The following is a 22,247-nucleotide window of genomic DNA, read 5'->3' on the forward strand; positions in this document are numbered from 1 at the left end:
CAGCATGGGGGTGCACAGGGGAGATTTGTAAAAGGCAAGTCCATGGTTGGAAAACAGTCTTTAGAAATAAAACTATGACAATTAACAGTGCAGTTTGCACACAAGGTGCTTGAAGTTAAAAAGGTATTATACAGTCATCTAAAACTTTACAGTGATATAACTGCTGTGTATGTGGTGCAACAGGCCAATGATTTGGCAAAAAACAAAAATTGCCCAGAAGTTCAGCTGGATGATTCAGCTGGTTAGAGCATTACCCATTCCTTTCTCAAGGCCACTCACACAGAGGTCAGGTTGTTCTACCAGGAAAATCTCCTAAGAGGAATATTTTATTTTGTCTTTGGCAGCACATTGGAGAGGATTTTACTCAAGTCACCTCTGTATTTTTCATTTGTTAGGGCATGATCCTGAATGGCTGCAGTAACCCTCTTCTCAGAATGATTTTGTGCAGTCTGAGGACGATGAGTACATGTGAGGACATGCAGGGGGCCTCATAGGATTAGGTCCTTAGCTTGACCATCTGTGTTCATATATTGGACTTCTGTTCTGAATTGAACAATGGGACAGGTTAATTCTTTGAGACAAGGTGCTGAAATGGTGCTAATCAAAGTATTCTAGTAAAAGATGTAGGATGAACACTGAATCTTCTTGGTTTTATGAAATTAAAAGCAATTCTAGTTTTATTTTAATATAGATCTGTGTATTGAGTATTACAGATATTGAAGAGGGAAAGGAAAGCAATGATCTCACACAGCCTTTCTCAGGAAGGGCTTAATTTGTTCTTGCCTGGTTATTTTTATGCTTTGCCTAGGTGCTGTTGAATCAAATCTGTTTATTAGTGTGTGGTAAGATTTACTGTAGTTCAGTCCTTTGGAGAAAAATAAAAACTTCTCATCCTTCTTTGGAGATTTGGTAACCAAGGAATAGAAAACTGTATTCTGGAGGTGAAGTTAATGAGAGCTCATTCTGTTCCGCATGGACCAGAGTGCCCTCTGTTCCCTGAATAGTGGACAGGGAGAAAGCTGGCTCTTCTCCCTTGTCACCCTGAGGCTTCAGCACTTCATCTGTAGCTTAAGTTTGCAGGTTGGAAACTGTTACACCTCAAGTGAAAAAAAAAATATCTGTTTCCTTTAGTTCCTCTTCCCTCTGATTCTCTACATTGTCAATGGATTGAAGGAGAGCTATGAAGACAGGACACTAGTTGTCTTACAGTGATGCTGCAACATGAAATGTCCAGGTGCCACGAACAACGCAGTGAGATATTTTTTTTTTCTGTCTAAGCACTTTTAATACAGTGCACAGGCACCCTGCGGATAAATTCATCATAATCATTCCACTTTTAAAGGGGTGGAAAGCTCTTATCCCATTTTTCATTTCAAACCACTTTTTGTGGTTCCTATACCTGCCTCAGTCATTGTCTTTCAGGAACAATGTTGATGTCTTGTGCTCAGAGATTCATTACTGAAGAAGCTGTGTGCAAAATTGATGGGTCTTGCATTATACTATCAAGGTGACTTGTTTGACTTGACTTGCTTTCCTATCCATTAGCAGAAAGTACCCTTCATTAGTAAAAAATCCAATCAACAGACTGCATAATTGCCATTTCTGTCTTACTTAATGGAAAGAGTCTTGTTGCACTGCATGTTTTAAACTATGTGCAACAACCTTCACATTAAAATGCAACAAATTAAGCAGTGCTTTTACAAAAGCCATTTTTTTTTGCTAACAGTTATAGACTGCAAAGTTTATAGGGCTTGCTTTGGATGGCAAATTTCAATTAGAGATTGAGCTATATATAAGAAAGAAGTCTAAATAATTGAGAATTAAAGCTCCTTCTTAATGTGTAGTTTGTATGGAGTCATCAGACTCAAGAGAGCTGATGTAATAGCTGTCTCCAGGAGACACCAGGAATATGCACACATTCTGCTGCCGTTCTGATGCCTGAACATTTTTTATTGTGACCCATGATTCTACCCATGCTTTCTGGCCATGGCTCTTGTGGGCTTTCTCCATAGTCTTGGCACAGCAGGAGGGCAGACTGCTGTCTGTGCTGCCTTCCCTGTGTCAGCCACTGTAGCTACCAAGAGCAGTACTGTCCAGCATGGCAGTAGAGAGGTATGACCATTATGTGGACTCCTCTCTCTCCTCATGCTCTTCCTTTAGCTATCAAAGTGAACAGGAGCAGGACCCACACTCGGATTTAAGATAAAAATATTCTTAGGTTTTAGGTGACCCATATTTATCTCTATCAGGCTTTTTCTTCTTTTTATTCATTCAAGGGCTTTGAGGAATAACAGCCCAACAGCATTGCTGTTCTGAGAATATTCTGATATATGTCTTCGAATAGACAAGACACCTGCGGCCATACCAACTCTGGATCACCCACCATCATTTCCTTCATGACCTTTAAAGATGTCATATGAGACTTTTTTTTTTTTCCCCCACCTTCATTTTCTTCATTCTGCACTAGATGCAATTTCAGATCCCAGAAGTGAAATCAGGCAGCACATTAATCAACATTTCTTCCCAGTCTCTGCACTTCTGTCTTTCCAGGGTTTATTTTTCTGGCTAATGTAACACAGACAGAAAAACAGGGGTATCTTGCCCTCTAAAAATATATACACAGTTCTGGTCTCAGCAGTGGAATAAGCTCATTTAGATGAAAGGAACTGTTTTCTTTTGCTGGAGTGAAATACCTTATCTGTCTCTGGATTACACTCAAGTGTTATGCCTCCTACGGTATATAGGACTGATGTTGCATACAAGTCATCTGCTCAGTGTATTTTTTGTATCCTGCTGGAAAATATTTCCCTTAATAGTTCTTCAGTGTATGCTCACAAAAAGAAAAAATCCTCTATTGCTGAAATAAAAGTACATAGGAGTTTAAAATGTACTCAGCTAATGTATGAAACTTAATGGCCACCTCTGTAACTGGGAGGGAGAAATTGTATCGTCTGGGCCACGTCTTATTTATTCTTCACTGGTGTCAGGGTGACTAGAATGTTACCAACATGGTTTTACTGGGAGATGAAGACTATACTTCAGCTAAACCACACAATACTGAAATGTAGAAAGTGCATTTGGAAAGGAAGAATATGTGCTTGATTTGTGTGTCAAAATTTAAATCAAAGTAATTAGTTGGTGGCATAGTTAACTTAATAGCAGATGGCAATGTAATTCCTTACATATAGGAATGTTGGCATAAAATTAGACTGAAAACTGATACAATCTGCAGTTTATCCAATTTTTTTTTTTTTCATAAACTAGCCAAACAGTTCCTCTAACTTCTAAGTGAAGTTATTTTTCCACTGTAGTTCAGTTGTGCAAAACCCACACATCACATTTAAAAATACAAAATGGTACAGTAAAGCTTTATTTTGTTCTGGAGAAAACAATGTTGTCATTTTTTTCCCAGCTCTTTCACTTGACCCTGGTTGCTTATTATAATGCTTTAGGTGCCATAGCTTAGGGTTGATTGACCCCTGCTTGTTGCCCATTTGTTTTATAGCTGCTGAGTATTGTGAGGCTTGAAAGACTAGTGTAAAAATTAGGATTTGGTCCTGTTCATTAGAAATGGATGTTGAAGAACTGTTAGCAGCTTTTCAGCTTTTATTATAAAAGCCTCAGAGGCTGCAGTACCTGAAGCTGCATTACATTAACTTGGTCAGTTCTGGAAAGTGTCACTTTGGCTGGGCCAGGCTGAGGATTGGTCATTTGAGGTAAAACAATGAAAACTCTGTTGGAGGAAAGCTGTTTAAAACAAATGCATCTGAGATAGATATATATATTTAACATGTGGTCTTTTCAGTCTCTTAAGCAGTTGTGTTGCCTTAATTTAATGGGGAACCAAAAGTAACTACAATTTTGTCAGGCTTTTGGTCCATGCTCCTTTAACGAAGCACATGATTCAGAGCAGAATCGTGTCTCGGGGCAGCCACCACCTCCTGGTGCTGTTGCAGTATTTCATCATAAAGTTGCTACCATCGTTTTTCCTTCTGGGTTCACAAAGACTTGTGTATTACCTACAGTCCATAAGGTGTCCAAGGTGTCAAGCTTGGTTTCATGCACCTTGAAGAGACAGATGAAACATTTATATCTTGATAAGGCCTAAATATAATATTACATGTGAATTTAGGCCAGTGCCGTGAATGATATGGTGCACATATCAAGTAAAAATTGATGTAGCAGTCAACATTCTTTTACTGAGTGAAATGAAACGCCACCCAAAATTAATGTGAAGAATCAAAAAGATGTGTTAGATCCCTTACAGTTTTACAGGTGAGAAAAGCCATGGATGTTTGTGCCTTCTGCCTGCTGCTCAGGTAGAGAAGGAGCAGTGGAACATACATGCCTTGCAAGGTAACTTCAAATGCTTTTATCTGAACACTCATGTTTGAAGAAATTGGGAAGCTCTTTTTATAAGGATTTAATTTTCAGGTGTGAATTAAAGAAAGACAGGGTTTTGCATCATATGTGAAACCTTCTTCAATGTCAAGCACAAGTGGTATGTAGCTCAATCATCCAGTTCAAGGAATAAACTTGATACTAAAAAATGGCTTACAAAAAATAACCAGCATACACCATTAAAGGTCTACCCTAAGTATTCTTTGATTGAATTAATTTTAAATTTTATTAATTAAAATTTAATTAAAGCAATTTTATCAATATAATTTAGAAGACGAGTTTTATACTTTATTAAAAACATAAGAGCATAAAAATAGAATGCAGACATAATACTTTCAAAGTTCTTTTTACCAGAACTCGTGAGGCAGTACAAGCATTTTTTCCTATTAAAAATGTCCTTTTTTTTTTTTTTTTTTGCTTCTAAGGAAGTTAAAGAAAGATGAAAAGCAGAAAAACTTATTGTGTACTTCAACTGGACTGTGTACTTGAACTCTGAATACAACAAATTATGATGGTATAAATAAATACTGAAGGGGAAAAAAATTACATACTGTATTTACATGGATTCTAAGTTCCATAGTTGGGTGTGGGTTTTTTTTTTAATTTTCCTAGTTATACAAAGAAACTGTGAATTAACTTGATGGCTGTTTGAAAGGATTAATTCAGAAACACAATATCTTAGAAGGACTAAAAGCTCTGGAATAAATTTATAAAAACTTCTCTAACTTTAAGAAAAGGTAGCTGAAGATCTATAATTTTAAATGTAAGTATTTTTTTTTAATTCAGAAGATTCTAGGCTGCTAGTAGGAATTTGCTTATTGGAAATTTAAGTAGAGAGATAGTTTTGTAACTTTGCTTGATAAACTCCTCAGTAGTGTCCTGAACTGTCAGTGTTCTCTTGAGGACTATTAACCACTATTCCAAATGAACAAGTTACTGTGCTCAGGAAAATGAATTTGTACCACCACCTTTACTTGGTAGGTCATTCTGCTAATATTTCAGAGACAGTTCTCTACTCCTAGCCCTTTTATTTTAACACATCCTCAGCACCTGAAGACATCCAGTGAATGGTTAATTTTTTTTGCCTTTAACATACATTTTCTTTGTAACATCATTTCATTTAATCAAGCATATTTTACTTTGCAGACTGTAATTTTTACTGCATGCTGTGAACCAGGTTAGTAAGTCTTTACAGTGGAGGTGCAGAAGACCTTAGTGGAACAACTAGCTTTTGTTGTATTTCTAAGTTTCTAAATGTATTGCCCACTAAAAATGCATTGACCTCCAATGCTATGGTTCTTCTGTGCAATTCCAAGTTACCAAAAATGTCTTTGTGTGATAGCTTTCTCCACTGTTTGCAAGGACAGCTGAGGAAATGACTGTTTGATGGGCTGCTTCTGTATGTTTCCCTGACTTCTGTTTATAACTTTTATTTTCAGCTAAGGCAGGAAATGTAATTAGAGAGTAATAATGACAGTTACAACAGCCCCAGAAACATGAGATCGATTCCTGTGATGGCTGAAAACCCCTCCATGCAGTATGTACAAACAGGCCCAGTTTCTGAGTTCTAATTAGCTTTATTAATGCTTAGTGCAGGAAGTACGAAGGCAACTTAAACGAGGATATAAAAAGCACTGGAGCAGTGAAACACTGGTGTCATGTAACTGACTCCTATTGGAAGACATTTTTCAGCATTTTGTAAAGAAAAACAGAGTAATCTAGAAGAAAGGTATTAGGCAACTAATCCACCCTTCTAATAATGAAGCTTTGAATACTGGAGCAAAGATACTAACAGCTACTTGGTAACATAGGCAGCAATTCTTTATGTTGTGCACTTAATAAATGCAATAGCGAACATGTAACAATGTACGACAGTGCGATAGAAGAGATGCAATTATGTGCAAGATTCCTGTTGTGCCAGCAAATAAGACTTTATGGGCTAGTAGAAAATGAGTCTGTGAAAAACCAATTGTAAAAACCTTTTCCAGAGGTTTCTATAAGAGGTAAAAGCCTCTTACAGAAACATATTAACTCACATGTGAAAAGATAAAATATTACGCTGGTAAATAACTCTGAAGACATTTTTCCCTATGAAGACACTGGACACAATTGCAAAACCTTGTAATCACAGAAACTGAATATATTATTCTGATATAATAATAATAACTAATCTTAACAGCAGTGATATATTAATCACACATAAAGTATATTATTTGCATAGATTTTTTTGTTTACTGTCCATGAATTTCCATTTTGTAAATACATATATAATTCAGCAAGCTTTGGTGCCTTTTGATGAACTCAAACTGGAATATGGCTGATTTATATGATACATATTTCCTATTACTATAGTTGCAAAGAATGTTATGATAATACTTTTTAGGTGTAAAACCTCTTAAGTATAGAAATTGCAGTAGAAAATATAAGAATATCTTTTCCGACCCTTATTCCAAGGCATGACGACTTAACAACATTTAACAGATATTCCTAATTTGAGATGCTCTCAAAACACGTGGTCAGCAGTTTGTCCACTAAAAGCATTGTGCCTTGGAATAATTTGGTAATTGTTCTCTTTTGATATTTTTTGTATGCTCAGTAGGTAAAAACACAGAATAAAAATCATCTTGCAGTTATGCGAGATCATTTTGTACAGTCTTGCAAACGAATAGTTTGGAAGCAGGGCATTCATCCACAGAGAACTGAGGAACTCAGGAGTATTGTAATGTCAACAATAAAATATTAGTGTATCTTTGAAGGTGTAAACTAATACAGTTTGTTTTGAAGCTTTGATTTAATCCCTTATATGATTATTCTACAATGCTCGCAGTCTTGCCAGGAGAGCTTCTACTTCTGGAATGGCTTCTCCCTTAGGAGGAGACCTATTATGATCTATTTTCTTTTCTTTGTTGCCTTCTCCATGACAGGGTTCCTTTCTCCCAACAGTCTTATTCCGCACTGTAGAACTTATTTCCACATCATACGTATCCTCTTTGGTGACTGGGCTTCTTGTCAGGTTTAAACTGATACTGTGGTGTGAACATGACTTCTCTAGTTGTCCTTTCTGGTTCTCTGCAGAAGATAAATCAAACAAAACTTGTTTCACTATAGAAATAGTTTCAATATTTTGTAATATAAAAAGACCTCTTGATGAGACAAAATTTTACATGCAGAAGGAGTAATGATTGCCAAGAAGGCAAGACAAAAAATATTAACACTTCAAAAGCAGTAGGCTTGGTCCCTTGGAAGCGATACAGACTTTACATGACTTCATTAGATTCGCATCTCTATTTCCTACAAAAAGACAGGTACAGCCTGACAGGGTCCTCCTTTCCTCTGGAGTCAAAGAGAGTACTCAGCACCTCTCAGTGTCTTCCAAACTTTTTATCTGGTTAATTACATTTCCTACATATTTTGTAAATTGTTCAGCTTTGAAAATAAATTTTAAAATTCAATTCTATTTTCATCATCCATCGTAATAATTTTTCTTTTCTTTGTGATCTTTTAGGCAGCTAAGTAATTTTAAAAATTTGCATAACTTGCTATTTTTGCTAAACATCACTGGCATTGACCATCACAAGAAGCTGCACTCAGTTAATATTCAGGAGTTTTTCTGGATTGACATGTATTAATATGACAGATTTCTTTTTTTCTCTCCCCCCTACAAATCAAGTGACTGCTCTCAAAACCAGCCTGTGAGTGCTCCCTCTCATAGATCTCCAACTTGTTAAAAACAGGTGTACTCAATATTCATGTAACCTTGAGCAAGGCTTGAAAACGGCTTCAACAAACTTGACATGACATTTAAAGTTTTTTGGTTATTTGCTGAAAGATGTTCCATCATCCCGATAGTAATGGCTTTGGAGCACAGGCAGTCACTCATGACAGTGTGTTTTATGTGAGTGCTGAAAATTCCTACCGAAAACAGCTTGTACATTAAAAAGCAGCTGCTGAAGATATTTACTGCACTGTCATCCCCTGACCAGAGGCTCTTGGTGATGGATGACGACTTTACACACTTCCTTGGACAATCTCAGCAAATTTTCTAAGTGCAATCACCTTTTGGCAAGTGGAGAAAAAGAAATACTTTCTTTCTATCATCTTCTAAATCAGATAAACAATTCTTAATTAAAATTTGATAATGGCTGAATTTTGCACTTAGCTGAAAAATGTAATTTCTTTTTTATACTGTGGAAAATATTTTGACCCTGAGGAGGCAGCAGCACACATCTCAGTTTTCCTGAATCAAAAGAGACCAAAGACTGGGTATGAGCACATCTTTATAATTACATATAATAAACTAATAATATATAATTAAAATACCCTTGATAAGTACATTCTTAAATATTCCATTATATTTAAATGTTTTATAGTTATTGATTCTAACCATATATTTGTAGGCTGATAAAAGCATACTACTTGTATTAGTATACAAAATACTAGGTGCACCATAGTCCTTTGGGTTTATATTCAGCCTAAGGACAGTGGGAAAAATTGTTGGGTGTTTTTGAAAATCAATATATTTTTTTAAAGTAGAAAAAAAAATTGTTATATAATCAGTGATTAAGTATAGGTTTGGGACTTTAGAACAGGAAATGGGCTAAGCAGGGAACTGCTGGAAGTTAGCTATTAAGCAGTAGTAGATGTTGGGATCATTCAAAACTTGTGTTCCACTTTGAGGCTCAGCAACTGATTCAGCCTCACATAAAGTTGTGTTCCATTAACTTCCTGCCTACAATCTGGAATTATTGCATGGGGATAGTGACTGAGTAAAGCTGAGAAGAGGTGAGTCTCCCCTTCTTGAAAAAGCATCAATTGTGTTGGTATTTGTGACTTTCCAGGCATAGACTAATGAGTGGAGCATTCCATTTGAAGAACCAGAGTCCTACCCTTCAGCTTTATGGGTCCTGCAACAATGGGATGAGACAAGTGCCTTAATCACTGGCCAGTGTATGTTGATCTGTTGTAGCCCCTGTGTAGTGAAGCTGCCACAATTCACTAGAAAAATCACAAAAGTGTCAAGCTCTTAACAGATGACACTTTATGCTAGTGATTAGCAGCACTTCCTAAATAATGAGAACACTTTGGTCTCAGCCATGCTGCAAAAAATACACAGCAGTCAGTGTAAATAATAATAATAATTTGGACACACGTATCTTACCTAAATCCAATTTTATAATCTCAAAGTTGTTATTTTAGCTGCTTCCTAAATCAGGGGGCATCTTTACCGTGTATGTTATTTCAGTCAAGGAGGAGCCTCTCCACACAGCATTGCTAAGCCTAAGTGCATGTACAGTATTAGCAGATGTGTAGGTAGGCAGTTCCTTGCTTAGCAAACTGGCTGTTGTGAATCTCATTCAGAAACACTGAGTTTTGCTAGGCCTGGCTCAGAAAGCATACCTATTTATTTACAGTTCCAGATTTCACTTTGGTAAATATGCATCTAAAGAATTAACCGATGTTAATACTTAAGGTATATATGCTGCTGGTGGTATTCTTCTTAGCAGAGTGAAAGACTGCTTCCATTTGAGTCAAAGTTTATAATTAGTTAGGTACTAGCAAGGCAAGAAGCCTCACTAATTCCTCAGAAATATTAAAGTCTACCCTGCCATTTTTTAAATTTTAATCAAGCAGGAATTAACTTGTGTTAACCCCTTAAAAACCCTCCACTGCCTCACACACTGTTTCAAAACTTGCATGCATTTGTGATTTGGTACTCCATCCGTTCCACTGCCTTGACTTTGGATTGTTACCACACTGCCCTCAAATACTATGCTGAAGTGGTAAAGTCAAAGAAGTGTATTTTCAACCTGTACCTGTTGAGGTGGGTAGTTTAAAATGCACCTTGCATATGAATTTAAAACTACAAGGCCACAAGCTGCTTCAAGTTAGTATGTAACTTTGATCACAAATGTAGAAGAGCTGGACTTCTTTAGTTCAGTGTGATAAAGACTATGAAACATACATTTATTACTTTCAAGAAAAGCCTCAAGTCAAGATTAGCTGACAAAGCAAGATGTTCTGGTTTGGTTTGGTGGGTTTTTTGGTGGGGGGGAAAGGCTCCCCCTGCTTCAAAACCAGCCAAGGAGCCATTAGAGGGACAATTGATGAGCCTCAGCGATTAACATATGAAAGAACTGATATAACACCTGAGCAGAGAAGCACTTAAGGGAGAAGAGCTGTGCTGGTGAAAGAGAGCAGTGGTGGTGGTTGGTGAGGAGGAAGGGGAAGAACGTGCCTGAGCAGAAGTTTCCCTGCAACCGATGGCGAGATGGCAGCTGTCCCCCTGTACTTGTGGAGGAACGTGGTGGAACATTCCCTGAAGGTGCCAGGAGGGGTGAACTTGGCCACTGGACTTGGATTTTGTGGCCAGAGGATTTTCTGTCAGTGGACTGTGCGCAGCTTTGGAAGACCCCGGTGTGAGGGGAGTTGGCTGTTCCCGAAGCAGCCCATTACTCTTTGGGAAGTCCAGGCTGGAGCAGCTTGCTCTGGACCTCGTGGGAAGGACTCATAAGGGACAGGTTCATGGAGGACTCTCCCATGGGGAAGCAGGGAAGGACTGTAAGGAATCCTTCTTCCTGAGGAGGAAGGAGCAGCAGGAACTGCCAGCCTGTGAACTGACTCTAAACCCCATCCCCTGTCCCCCTGTGCCGCTGGGGGGAAGGAGGGAGAGAAACCAGGAACAAAGTGATTTGGGCCTGAGAAGAAGGGAGGGGTGGGGTAACATATGCAAGCCCTGCTCTTTGTGTTGTCTGTGTCCTGTGTGTGTTTGATTAGTGTGAAATTAAAATATTTTTTTCCCAAGTTGAGTCTGTTTTGCCAGGGACCTTAATCGGTGAAGAACCCTCCTTGTCCTTCATCTCAACCCAGGAGCTTTGTCCTCCTCATCCCAGAGTGTGTGTGTGTGTGGGGATGAGTTGAGCAAGCGGCCATGGGGCTGTTTCCTTTGTTGTCGTGTTGGGCCCAAACCACGACAAAAGCACAAGAATAAACAGTCATCAAGATATTTCTCTTAGAAATTAAAACCTTTTGAACCATCAGAGTAATGAAGTTTTGGAATGCACGTATATTGAAGTGAGAGCAAAAAAACTTAAAACAGTTAAAAGCAGGAATTTTAATTGTTTCTGATATAGCTGCCATGGAGATGGATTTGTGACACTGGCCACTGTTTTAATCCTATGCTTCTAGAAGAAGGGTACCCACAGAAAATCCACAAACTATACAGATATTAACAGACTTTTCCTAAACTACTTTGAACTATTACATCACGGACATACATAAATTCAGTTTGTGCTTTTGGCAGTAAAGCATATTTGGAACAAATTGCAGCACAAAATAGATATATTTACACCTTGATTTAAATACACTTTTAAATAATTGAATATAATAAAACTTATAAAAGGTTAAAAGAAAACTACTCATGGAAAGGCACTTCTACATGAAGCCTTGTTAGGAAGAAAGCTTACATTTCTGCAGATGTACTATTTGTCCACCTAGTGTAGCAAGGTGTACCTTCCGGCAGTAGCAAGACAAAAAGAAATCAGACATTAAAAATCACTGGATAAAGACAGAATGTATCAATTTTCTGTATATATATTGGAAGTAGTTTCTAATATTTAGTCACAATTAGTAAACAAAATCTGTTGTTCACCTGTATCACAACAATCACTATGCAGCTCGAAAAAAAAGCATCAGCTTAGAATTTGTGTTTAAGTTTTCTAAATGCTCAGATGAGAAGACATTTACATAGCTTTTTACTCTATTGGTGCTGAATGCTTCCAGGCACAGGTTAGGCAGAGATTGCGTTGTACACTACTGAAGTCTCGGTGTCCAGATTCTGTGACATTCCAGTATTTTCTTTCCCTTCTTCATTATCTAACCCTTTTGGGTCCTTCAGACCTATTAAAATTCAGATTTTGCAGATATGGATTTCCTGAATATTGCTGTTAATCAAAATAATTTCAAAATCATAATTAGATAACCTAGAGCCAAAGAGCTACTACCATCTAGATACAATTTTTTAAAAATTACTTTGATTAACAGCTGTCAGGGGGGTTGGACTAGATGATCTTTCAAGGTCCCTTCCAACCCCTAAGATTCTGTGATTCTATGCTAAGGGAAATTCAGTTGACAGAGAATTGTGCTTAATGGCTTTCCATAGTTTAAACGGTGCCCTAGCACAGAATAACTTACAGTTTTGCTTATAATCTATAAAAGGCCACATACTTTACATTCAGAAAAAGGAAATTCTGCACTTGCATGTGAACAACAAAAAAAAAATCAGTAGCATGAGACCTGCCTGCTGTGAACTTGGGGAAGCAAAATATGATCAGTTGGAGATTTTTAAATCCTGCATAATACTGTTATATATTACCTATAATAGAGAACAAAAATGATTGCAAGAGACTCACTAAAGCAGAGATACGGCTTTTAAAAAAGCAGCTAATAAATATTTAAAATAAAAAAGCCCTTTGAAAAGCTTTATTTCATTGTGGTTTCTCAATAAAAGTCTTGATACTAAGGACATATTTAGTTTTTATGTAAACACTTGCACACCAATTGAAAAATAAAGTTGCAAATGCAATAAGGAGAACTGCATTACGTGGCATTAGATGCTTGTATTGCAGTCATACATCTCAATGTGGGGCATGACAAAATCTTAACATAAGAAAGAACAATTGCAGTTACAACCTCATTACATCTGTTACAAAGTTAACAGGGAAAAATGCTCAAAAACCCAGGGGAATATTTCTGATCTCTCTGGCTTATGCTCCACATGCTACATCATATTCCTAAAGCTATGTCTTTGCTGAGGTTTTCTAAAGCCCACACACACCAACCTTACCAACAATGCAGAATATATGGTGTGGGAAACTGTGGCTTGCGACATATGGACATTGAAATGATGACTTCCCTGTGCTAGAAGATACTCTGCAGGCATGTCCCTGTGCCAAATGGCTTTGGCTTGCAGAAGGTAGCAGCCCTAGCCAGTCCCCATCAGTGGTTCCCCAGTGTGTTGCTATCATCATTTGTCTTCGGTTCCCTGTCCCTGATGCATGGAACTGCATGGAACACAGAAAAGCTACACCACCATGTTGGTGCTGAGCTTGAGTGCTTTCCCAGCAAAACAGCAGGGGAAAAGTGCATGTGCTTTTGACAGAAATGTGATGTGCTGAATCTGGATGCAGCTGTACAGCATTCTCACCAGCTGGAATGCTTGCAGCAGTCCAGCTTCTGTCTGGTAGTTCTGTCCATCACAAGCATCATCATGCATGTCCCAGTCGAACCTTCCCAAGTGTATTTAGACAATGGTCACATTCCATGGGTCTTGTGAGGATACCAGTGTATACCCCATATGCTCCATCTAAATAAACATAAACCCTTGAGAAGTTAGTCCGGAGATGTTCCTAAATTGTTCCCTTGCCAATACCAAAGTACGAAGCATCCCTGGTGTTTTGTTGAAAATATGAGGAAAACAGCAAAATAGTTTCTAAGAGTGAGCTACCTTTTTGATATAAATTGGGCAATACTGGCTCATGTTTCAGATGGTTGAGATTTACTTAAGACTCTTGTTTTGAATGGCTGAATATGGCCACTGCCGGCAGCTACTATGAGGAGCTCTGGTCTGAAGCTCAGAACAAGGTGGAGGTTCTGAATTCTCACTTCAGCTGCATCTAGCTTCAGCTCCAAAGTAGATAGCTGTATTGAGTGGAGGCAGCAAAGTTTTGGTAGCAGGGGGGCTGCAGGGGCAGCCTCAGTGAGGAGAGGCCAGACATTGCCAGGTGCCGGACACAGCTGGTTCCAGATGATTCCAAAGGACCTGCCATAGGGCACAGCTAAGCCTGTCACCACTTTGTGCCATTAGCTGCCTCCCTAATGGTACGAATGTAACCTGCAAGGATAATAAGGGGGTAGGAGAGAGGTTTGGAGTGAAGCCAAGCCTAAGAAAGCAAGAGCAGTGTGTTTTCCCCGTGTATGAATCTTTTTTTGGTTTTGTTTCCCAATACCCAAATCAGTAGATTTATATCTATACTTATCAATTGGCAATAAATTAATTTTCCCCAAGTCAGGAACATTTTGCCCATGACAGTAACTGGTAAGTGATCTCCCTATCTTTATTGATCCATGAGATTCCCTGCTCCTGTTCTTCCTATTCCCTTCCCCAACCCACCCTCACCAAAGGCGACTGAATGAGTGGCCTGATGGGAGTTTGGCTGCCACCTGAGACCAACCCACCAAAATAGCTTAGACATAAGATGACTCCATCTGTCTTTTTAGCATTCCCTGTTTAAAATTTTCCAATTAAAATGCCACAGCAATTCTGAAAATTGTTATTTTCAACTTCCAGATTCCCAACTCTTGGCTTTTTACTATCAGAAATGCCAAAAAGAAAATAATTAATTCTTGTTTTCCCCTGAAGTATGAAGTGAAGGTCTTCTTTACTGCATTGATCCCCCATTCCTATTAGAGCCTAAAAGTTGCAAGCCCCACATTTTTTCAGGCATCCATCTTGCTTCCTAAATGACATTTATACAGCTCAAAGTTGGCCTTCTGAAATCCATTCCCAGATCTCGGCATTGGTGTTAGAACACACCAAGACCTAATTATCTTTCTTAAAAAGTCTGCCTTATCACCTAGAAGGAGAATTTAGACATAATATGAAAGACTGCTGTAGCCAGAAGGTCCATGTCTATCACATGCCATAATTCATAAAAAGTGGGATAGCTCCTTGCTGGATAATATAATGGAAAATACTTTAAATACTTTTTACTGCCACTTTTTCTAAGTTTCATAATTTTTCAACAATTTCTATGACTGACAAGGGTACAATTGGAGAATGTTCCTGAAATGTTAAAGGAGTGCTGAGTGTTGTTATGACTAGAGGGTTGGTAGCTGTACTTGAATGATCTTTGCTTGGTAAGTAATTTCTTCAACCTTAGTATTTCATGCTAAATGCTCACAACTTGACTAATCTAAAGCAGACACTAATTAATGAGGCATGAAAAACTGTTACTGATTTTTGGAACATTTAAAAAAACACTTTTTATGCACATTTCATTTAATAGCTGCTGCTGTTCTTGAGTGTTGTGTTAAAAAGCTGTGAAACACAAGGAATAAACACTCATCAGTAAATTCAATTTAGACAAGACAAAGTTTTCAGAAACAGTGAATATAGGTTTTTTTCCTTCATCTCAAACACAAGAAGAATACAGTATGTCAGCACTAAGTAAGGCTAGCATAGAGGATTAAAAAAACCTAAATATCAAAGAAAAATCAATTCCAAAGTGTGAGCAACTGCTCTGTGATAGGAGGAACAACGATGGAAGCTCCCTTTCATTTGGCCCCAAAACAAAGCCTTTAAAAATTCTTCTAACTCCTTACCTACCTACATCTGCTCAAAGACTACTTTAAGTTTTTGTTGATCACTCTACTAAACCTTTTTCCTGTCTTTTCAAAATGTACTTTGCATTTGCATTGAGTTGGGACCAATTTCCCTGTTTCCAATGAATGTATTCTCACCTCTAGTATGGTAATGACTTGTTACAAGAAATGCAACTTTAAGTTACTGGGATTTAAATGAAAGTCTTGAGTGCCTGTCAAGATGAAAAGAGAACAAAAGTGTGGATCAGACTACTGACAGAAATCACCCAAGGTATCTATGTAAGTGAGAGAAGAAAACTCTGAAGGTTAATCTGACAGCTGACTCAGATTTAGGAGTTTGGCATCCTCCCTGTTTCACTCTGAATTACAGCAGATCTTCTGTGTCTTCTCATGCATCTCTCCCCAGGCGAGGGCACATTTGGGAGTTTCTAGGAAAACATAAAATGGAAACTTCCAAAATAAATACCTACTTAATGGTCCTTACTGATTTTTAGGTCACGTGGTTTGCATAATCCTTAAAAAAACCACAGATGTGTAAATATCTTAGTTTCAAAACAGGTAAATAATTTGGTATAACTTTAGCATTAATAAACAATAAATTAATCCTCTTATTTATATTGGGATGAAGGGGGTAAAAGAGACAAATATTGATCTACATGGATACCCAGTGGCAGTGGGTCTTCAGGCAGTAACCAGGAATGTTATGTAGCGTAGGTCTTTATGGGATTTCTCCCAAGGTACATATAGGATAAAAATCAACTTCTTCTCTTTTTTAAGTCAGGAAATTATCAGGAAATTACAATGATAAAACTGGAAGTTAACATATTTAGACTGTTTAAAATTCTGAAATGTTTTTGATTACTTTTTTACTTTGTTCACAAGTACATTGTAGCTTGCCATTTCAAATCCTCTTCAGAGTTAACAGAGAGTCAAAAATGATGAATGTATAAGTTAGTGATCTGTGACAAGATACACAGAGGTCCATTGGTTAAAGCAATGCTCTGTTCAGCTGATGATAATTTATGTAGATCCCACATACTAAACTGCCCCTGATGCCTTTGAGCAGTAGACACATTAAGTCTCCAAACCTGTCTGCAGAGCATCTACCTATAGACAAATTCTGCTTTCAAGGTACACTTTGATAAAGAATTTTAGGACTACGCATAAAGACTGCTGTCATCAAAGGAAAGCCACTGGCAGCTGCAACGGGTAATGATAAGTAAGATGCTGATGAAAATAAACAAAATGGAAAAGAAACACACAGTTCACACAATTTGTGTCTTCTTTTGCCAGTTCTTGCAGAAAAAAAACCCACAAACAAAACAGTAGGAAGCCTCCCTCAACATATTCAAACAACAAAGCAAGTCTTAAAGACTGACCTGATATTTAGGAGATTCCACTGACTGTGGCTCTAAGTAATGCTGTTGTTTCTGTTAAGTATTTACTATTTAGCATAAACACTAAAAATCCCCTGTGTAACTATATCTAATAATTGGCCTAAGAATTTAACACTAAATTATTTCTTAGCCACTGTTCTTGATATTAAATGTTTACAAACTATTCCCTAATTATTCTAATAACTGCTCCGAAACCATACAATTATTATTTCCTATTTTCAGCCCAAACTTCCATTCCCAGGCTTATATCAGCAGAGTATTGGTAGGTTGCATTGCCTGAAGGCAGAACACAAATGTTTTGTAATGTCAGATCAAACCAATGTAAAAAACTGTCCTTTCCCTATCACCTGTTGCACTTCTCTCCTAAAGAATCAGTCTGCTTCTAGGGGAAAGGGGGAATCTAGAGAGTTCTGCAAATGTTTTGGGGAACAGCATAAAGATGAAAGGCTAGAGCTGAAAGGAAATTAGGTAGCTGTTAGTTTTACCAGTTGAGTAGAGACACAATTATCTCACATTCCTGTAACAGGTACCAGACCCATGTCCTGGGGCAGTTCTTGCCCACCCAGGTCGGTCAGAGTGAGCTGTCTGTCATTCACTATTATCCAGATGACTGCAAGAATAGCATAGAGCTTTCAGGCTTCTCTCATTTTAAAATGTTTTTTAAAATCTCTGGAGGGTAGAAGGACAACAGAGAGATGTGTGCTGTTGTTGCTATGACAGGTGAGAGTCTAACCTGGAGAAGTATTTACGAGAAGTTCAAATCCTAAGCAGATAGAAAAAAAGATTTACAGAACATTGATGTCAGCTGAAAGATACCTGTGCTTCTTTACATAAGGGGTGATTCTCAACGGGACAGCAGCAAACCTGATTGGGAAGTTTAATCTGTGTAAACTAACAGCCTTCATGAATACAATGGATATAGAAGGAAGCTGAATCATCTTAGTTCACATAACTTCAATTGTTCAAGCATTGTTTTATTATGGCCCTTTCTTTGCACTGACAAAGCTCTGCAGAAAAAGCATGCTGTCAAGGAGACTGACACTGTGTAGCAGGAAATAGTACATTTCAGGAAGATCCTCACACAAAACTAAATATTGGGAAATAAAGAAAAAATGATTCATCCTTCCCTTGCTCTGCAAGATTGCATATATATTCCTCAGACAATTTTCTCTCTCTTTATAAGAAGAAGCTCTAATTAATATTATGTGCTTTCACTTAATTATTTCCTCTCTTTTGGGATGGACTGTAATTAGACCTTGCTCAGGTGTGGAGAGAGATGGAATACAAAAAAAATGTTTCTGCTCTGCACATGATCCAGCCATACGTGTATGTGACACCAACAACTGTACTTTGCAAGTGTGACAAATTGCTTTGAAAATGGACCTGGATTTCAACAGAGTCTACAAGAGGAATTATTTTCTAAAGGTGGTTTTTACTGACTTTTCCAAATATCGCTGAATTATCATTCGAGGCAAATTCAAGACACATTGTCATTAGTAATTAAACCAGTCATTGTGAATTCAAAATGCTGAGTTAAACATCATTAATAGCATGCATTTTTCACATGATGAACATGTTTACTGCCCTATATTCTAACAATTAGACTCCTTAGCAGTTCATTTGGTATATAAAAAGCATCAGAAGCCAACTGTATAATTTCCAGCTTCCTCTTTTCCTAATCAATCACATGCAATTACTGTTTAGCAATAACCAGCTTGCAGAAGTTAATCTTGCTATGTAAGAGAGGATTTTTAATTTTAAGAAATCTAAGACATAACAGATATTTAAGCTTAGAAAAGAAGCCTCTCTCTCACTTACAGAAGAACTCAGAGAAAATTTTTTACATAGAGTATGAAACAAATGAGAGACTGAAAAATGGAACACTTTACACTCACTGAGAAATCAAGGCAGAAGGCAGAAAGACCTCCCAAGCCACTGAAACAAAGGATTCTTACACACAGACTTGGTTTTCCTTTGTCTCTTCTGACTTGCAAATGTGCTTAGCTCGAAAGGTGATAATAAAAACAAACGGTTAGAGATCATCATGGCATATGAATTATGCAAAAGAAGCTAAACCGAATTTAATCAGAAACAGAAGACTCCAAACTGGAAAAACCTCCTTTTTTTTCTTTTCTTTTTTTTTTTTTTTTTGACAGAGACAGTTAAGAAAACATTTATGGTAATGCCAGAGCATCTGCTGATTACAGTCAAAGCTGCAGGATGCCAGCATTAAATCACTGAACCATCTCAACAGCTTCTGGGTACTCGAGTTTTATTCTAATAATAATTTGCTGTGAAATTTACCTAAATCTGAAAATTAGCCAGAAAATGTTTACAAAGAATATAGGTAAGAGTAAATAATAAAACTGATACAAAATTGAATTACATCTGAGAAAATAGATAAAATAGATGTTTGGCTCTCAGATATTTCAGAGCTGCATGTCAATTGGCAAATTTCTAAAAAGGACTAATCATTTTAAGAAGAGAATGTAATTTTATCATCCATTTCCTATTGTTTGTGACCTGTCACTTTTTTTTGTTTAGAACTGTAAGCATGCTTGTTTGTTTAATAAAAACACAGATCAGCCATTCGAAGAAGGCCTGCACCATTTAAAATCAATTTTTAATTCCTGACACCTGAGGATTCTACACAGAACAATATACTTCATTGTAAAGCTTTAATTGACGCATCTATGTGCTGCAGAGGGTGATTACTTGAATAATAAGTATAAGAGATGTGTGATCTGGTTGCTAAGCAAACGTGAGTAAGAGAAAAAGCCCAAGAAATGTCGTAACAATGAATCAAGGTGTGATGACAGGATAATTATTCTATGAAATGTCATGTTGAAGGACTCAGAAAACATAGACCTGCACCTGATCGGAGACCAGAAGATTGCCTGCGGGATAATTAAAATAATAATACACAAGTCCAGTCAGTCACAAAGAGAAAAATATATGTTTAACTTATTTCTCTGTAGCACACACGGTCAAATGCATTCTCAAATTAAATGTAAATGCTTAAAACAGTGCCAGAATTCAGAGATTACAGATTACAGTGAAGTCCACTGAAGTTGATCTGAATTAGGACGCACACTTTTTTTTTTCTTCAGTTACTCTGGGCATTCAACTAAATATTATTCATACTACGACAAATTAAAAGCACAAAACCTGTGAACTGACTTTCCAAAGGAAGCTGGAAGAAATGTCACCCTTTCAAAACATGTTTTAAGGTTGTAATTTAATACATTAAAACAGAATTACTGTTGTGATGAGTTGACCCTGGCCAACAGCCAAACATCCATCCGGACTCTTGCTCACTGTCCTTTCCCACGGGGTGAAGAAAAAACAGAAGGAAGGCAAGAATAAGAATACTCAGGGATACAGATAATAACAATTTAATACAGCTTTTTTTTAAAAAAGCTGTGCGTGTTAGCAAAACAAAATAAGGAGTTTATTCACTATTTTCCATCATCAGGCAAATGTCCAGCCACCTCCTGGAATGCAATGCCTCAGTTGCTTGGGAAGACAAATGCCATAACCACAGATGTTCCCTCTTCCTCTTCCTTTCACTGAGTTTTTATTGCTGAGCATGACATCATATGGTGTGGACTATGAGTTTGGGTCAGCTGTGCTGACTGTGTCCCTTCCCAAACTCTTACCCACCTGTAGCCTCCTTGCTGAGTGTGTTTTGGGGACAGAGGGAGAGGAAGGCTTGACTCTGTGTAACAAGCAGTGCTCAGCAACTGCCAGAGCAGTGCTGTGGTGTCACCCCTCTTCAGCCACTAATAGGAAGCACAGCAGCACATGGGCTGCCACAAAGAAAGTTAACTCCACCCCAGGCACACTCAGTAAAACCGCAGTTATTGTGACAACTCTGTACTCACTCAGCAGTCTTGTATACCTAGATTTGATGGAAGCTTTTCACATGACAGTTTTAAGACTTTCAAGGAAGACTTAAACACAATTCCATTTTTTTTTCTCTTTGGGCCCTCATTCAGTTGTTTACTGTATCAGTTTGTATTGGCATAAACTCCTCTAACAAGTCTAGACTTCAGCTCCAACCACATGCCCCATGATCACGTCCAAGCAATGTATTCTGCATTTCCTTCTCACCTGTAAGTGTGCACACACTTCATCTCCCTTTAAACCAGCCATCAGCAGTCCTATTCATGGCAAAACCACTCTTTGCACTCTCTGTGCTCTTCAACCTACTTATTGGGTGAACTTTGCCAATTTTGTAGACTCACTCATCATTATTACTGATTATAGATGCCTACTCAATGTAGGAAAAAAACAACCCACGGAACAATTTCCTGAACCAAGCTAGCCTGTGATAGAAACCACTTGATTGCTCTGAAGAAGAATAAATTCAGCAATGTCCTCACTTTTCCCCCCTCCTGTTATTCCTTGTGTAACTGAAGATACTGGAAGATAGCCAATTAGGAGAAGTTCTTTGGATACTCTCAAAAATTTAGAACCACTGAGAATACCTGAAAAGATTTTTTGGAACACAAGTTAAGCATACATTTTGTGTGTACATAAATTCATACAGACAAGGATGTCCCATAGGTTGCTCTCCCATCAATCATTGCACAATTCTAAAAAAGAGTGTGTTTTTTTTTCTCTTACCATATTCTAATGAGACACTTAAAACACCTTCTAGGAAACACAATACATGTAATAATTGCCATAATGATACTCCTTTCTAGAACAAATATGTTCTGTAAACACATTGCTGGCTCATCAATTAAGTTACTCACTCACACTAATTATGGTAGAGTTATATTCTCAAATCTTTTCTAGCATCTTCATTAGTGCATATTTCAAAAGAGTAATGCCATACTCAGCTTGAAATGCTAGGAAGGAAAACAAATGCTACTGTAAAATCTCTCAGTGTTCAGCAGCTCACGGTGGTCTAAGTAAAATTTATTAAAATACAAATCTCAAGCATGTTAGTACTAATTTCAAAGTAACATCCTATAGAAGCAATTTAATTTTCAGTTTTGTGCAATAAAATAATACCACTTACAAATCCAGATTCTCAACACTATCCAGCAGTGTTAAGAATAT

General features: G+C 37.6%; 1 protein-coding gene across 1 annotated transcript in view; it reads right to left on the minus strand.

Annotated features, from left to right (window-relative positions):
* Window positions 1–6,943: 6,943 nt before the first annotated feature.
* DIAPH3 (diaphanous related formin 3) overlaps window positions 6,944–22,247 on the minus strand; it is a 236,530-nt gene continuing 221,226 nt past the window's right edge. The window contains exon 28 of the mRNA XM_051623494.1: window positions 6,944–7,470. Within this exon, the coding sequence (XP_051479454.1) occupies window positions 7,214–7,470 (257 nt within the window). The 3' untranslated portion in view covers window positions 6,944–7,213. The remainder of the gene's footprint in view (window positions 7,471–22,247) is intronic.

The sequence above is a fragment of the Apus apus genome, chromosome 1, assembly GCF_020740795.1.
Source record: "Apus apus isolate bApuApu2 chromosome 1, bApuApu2.pri.cur, whole genome shotgun sequence".
Classification (NCBI taxonomy): Eukaryota; Metazoa; Chordata; class Aves; order Apodiformes; family Apodidae; genus Apus; species Apus apus.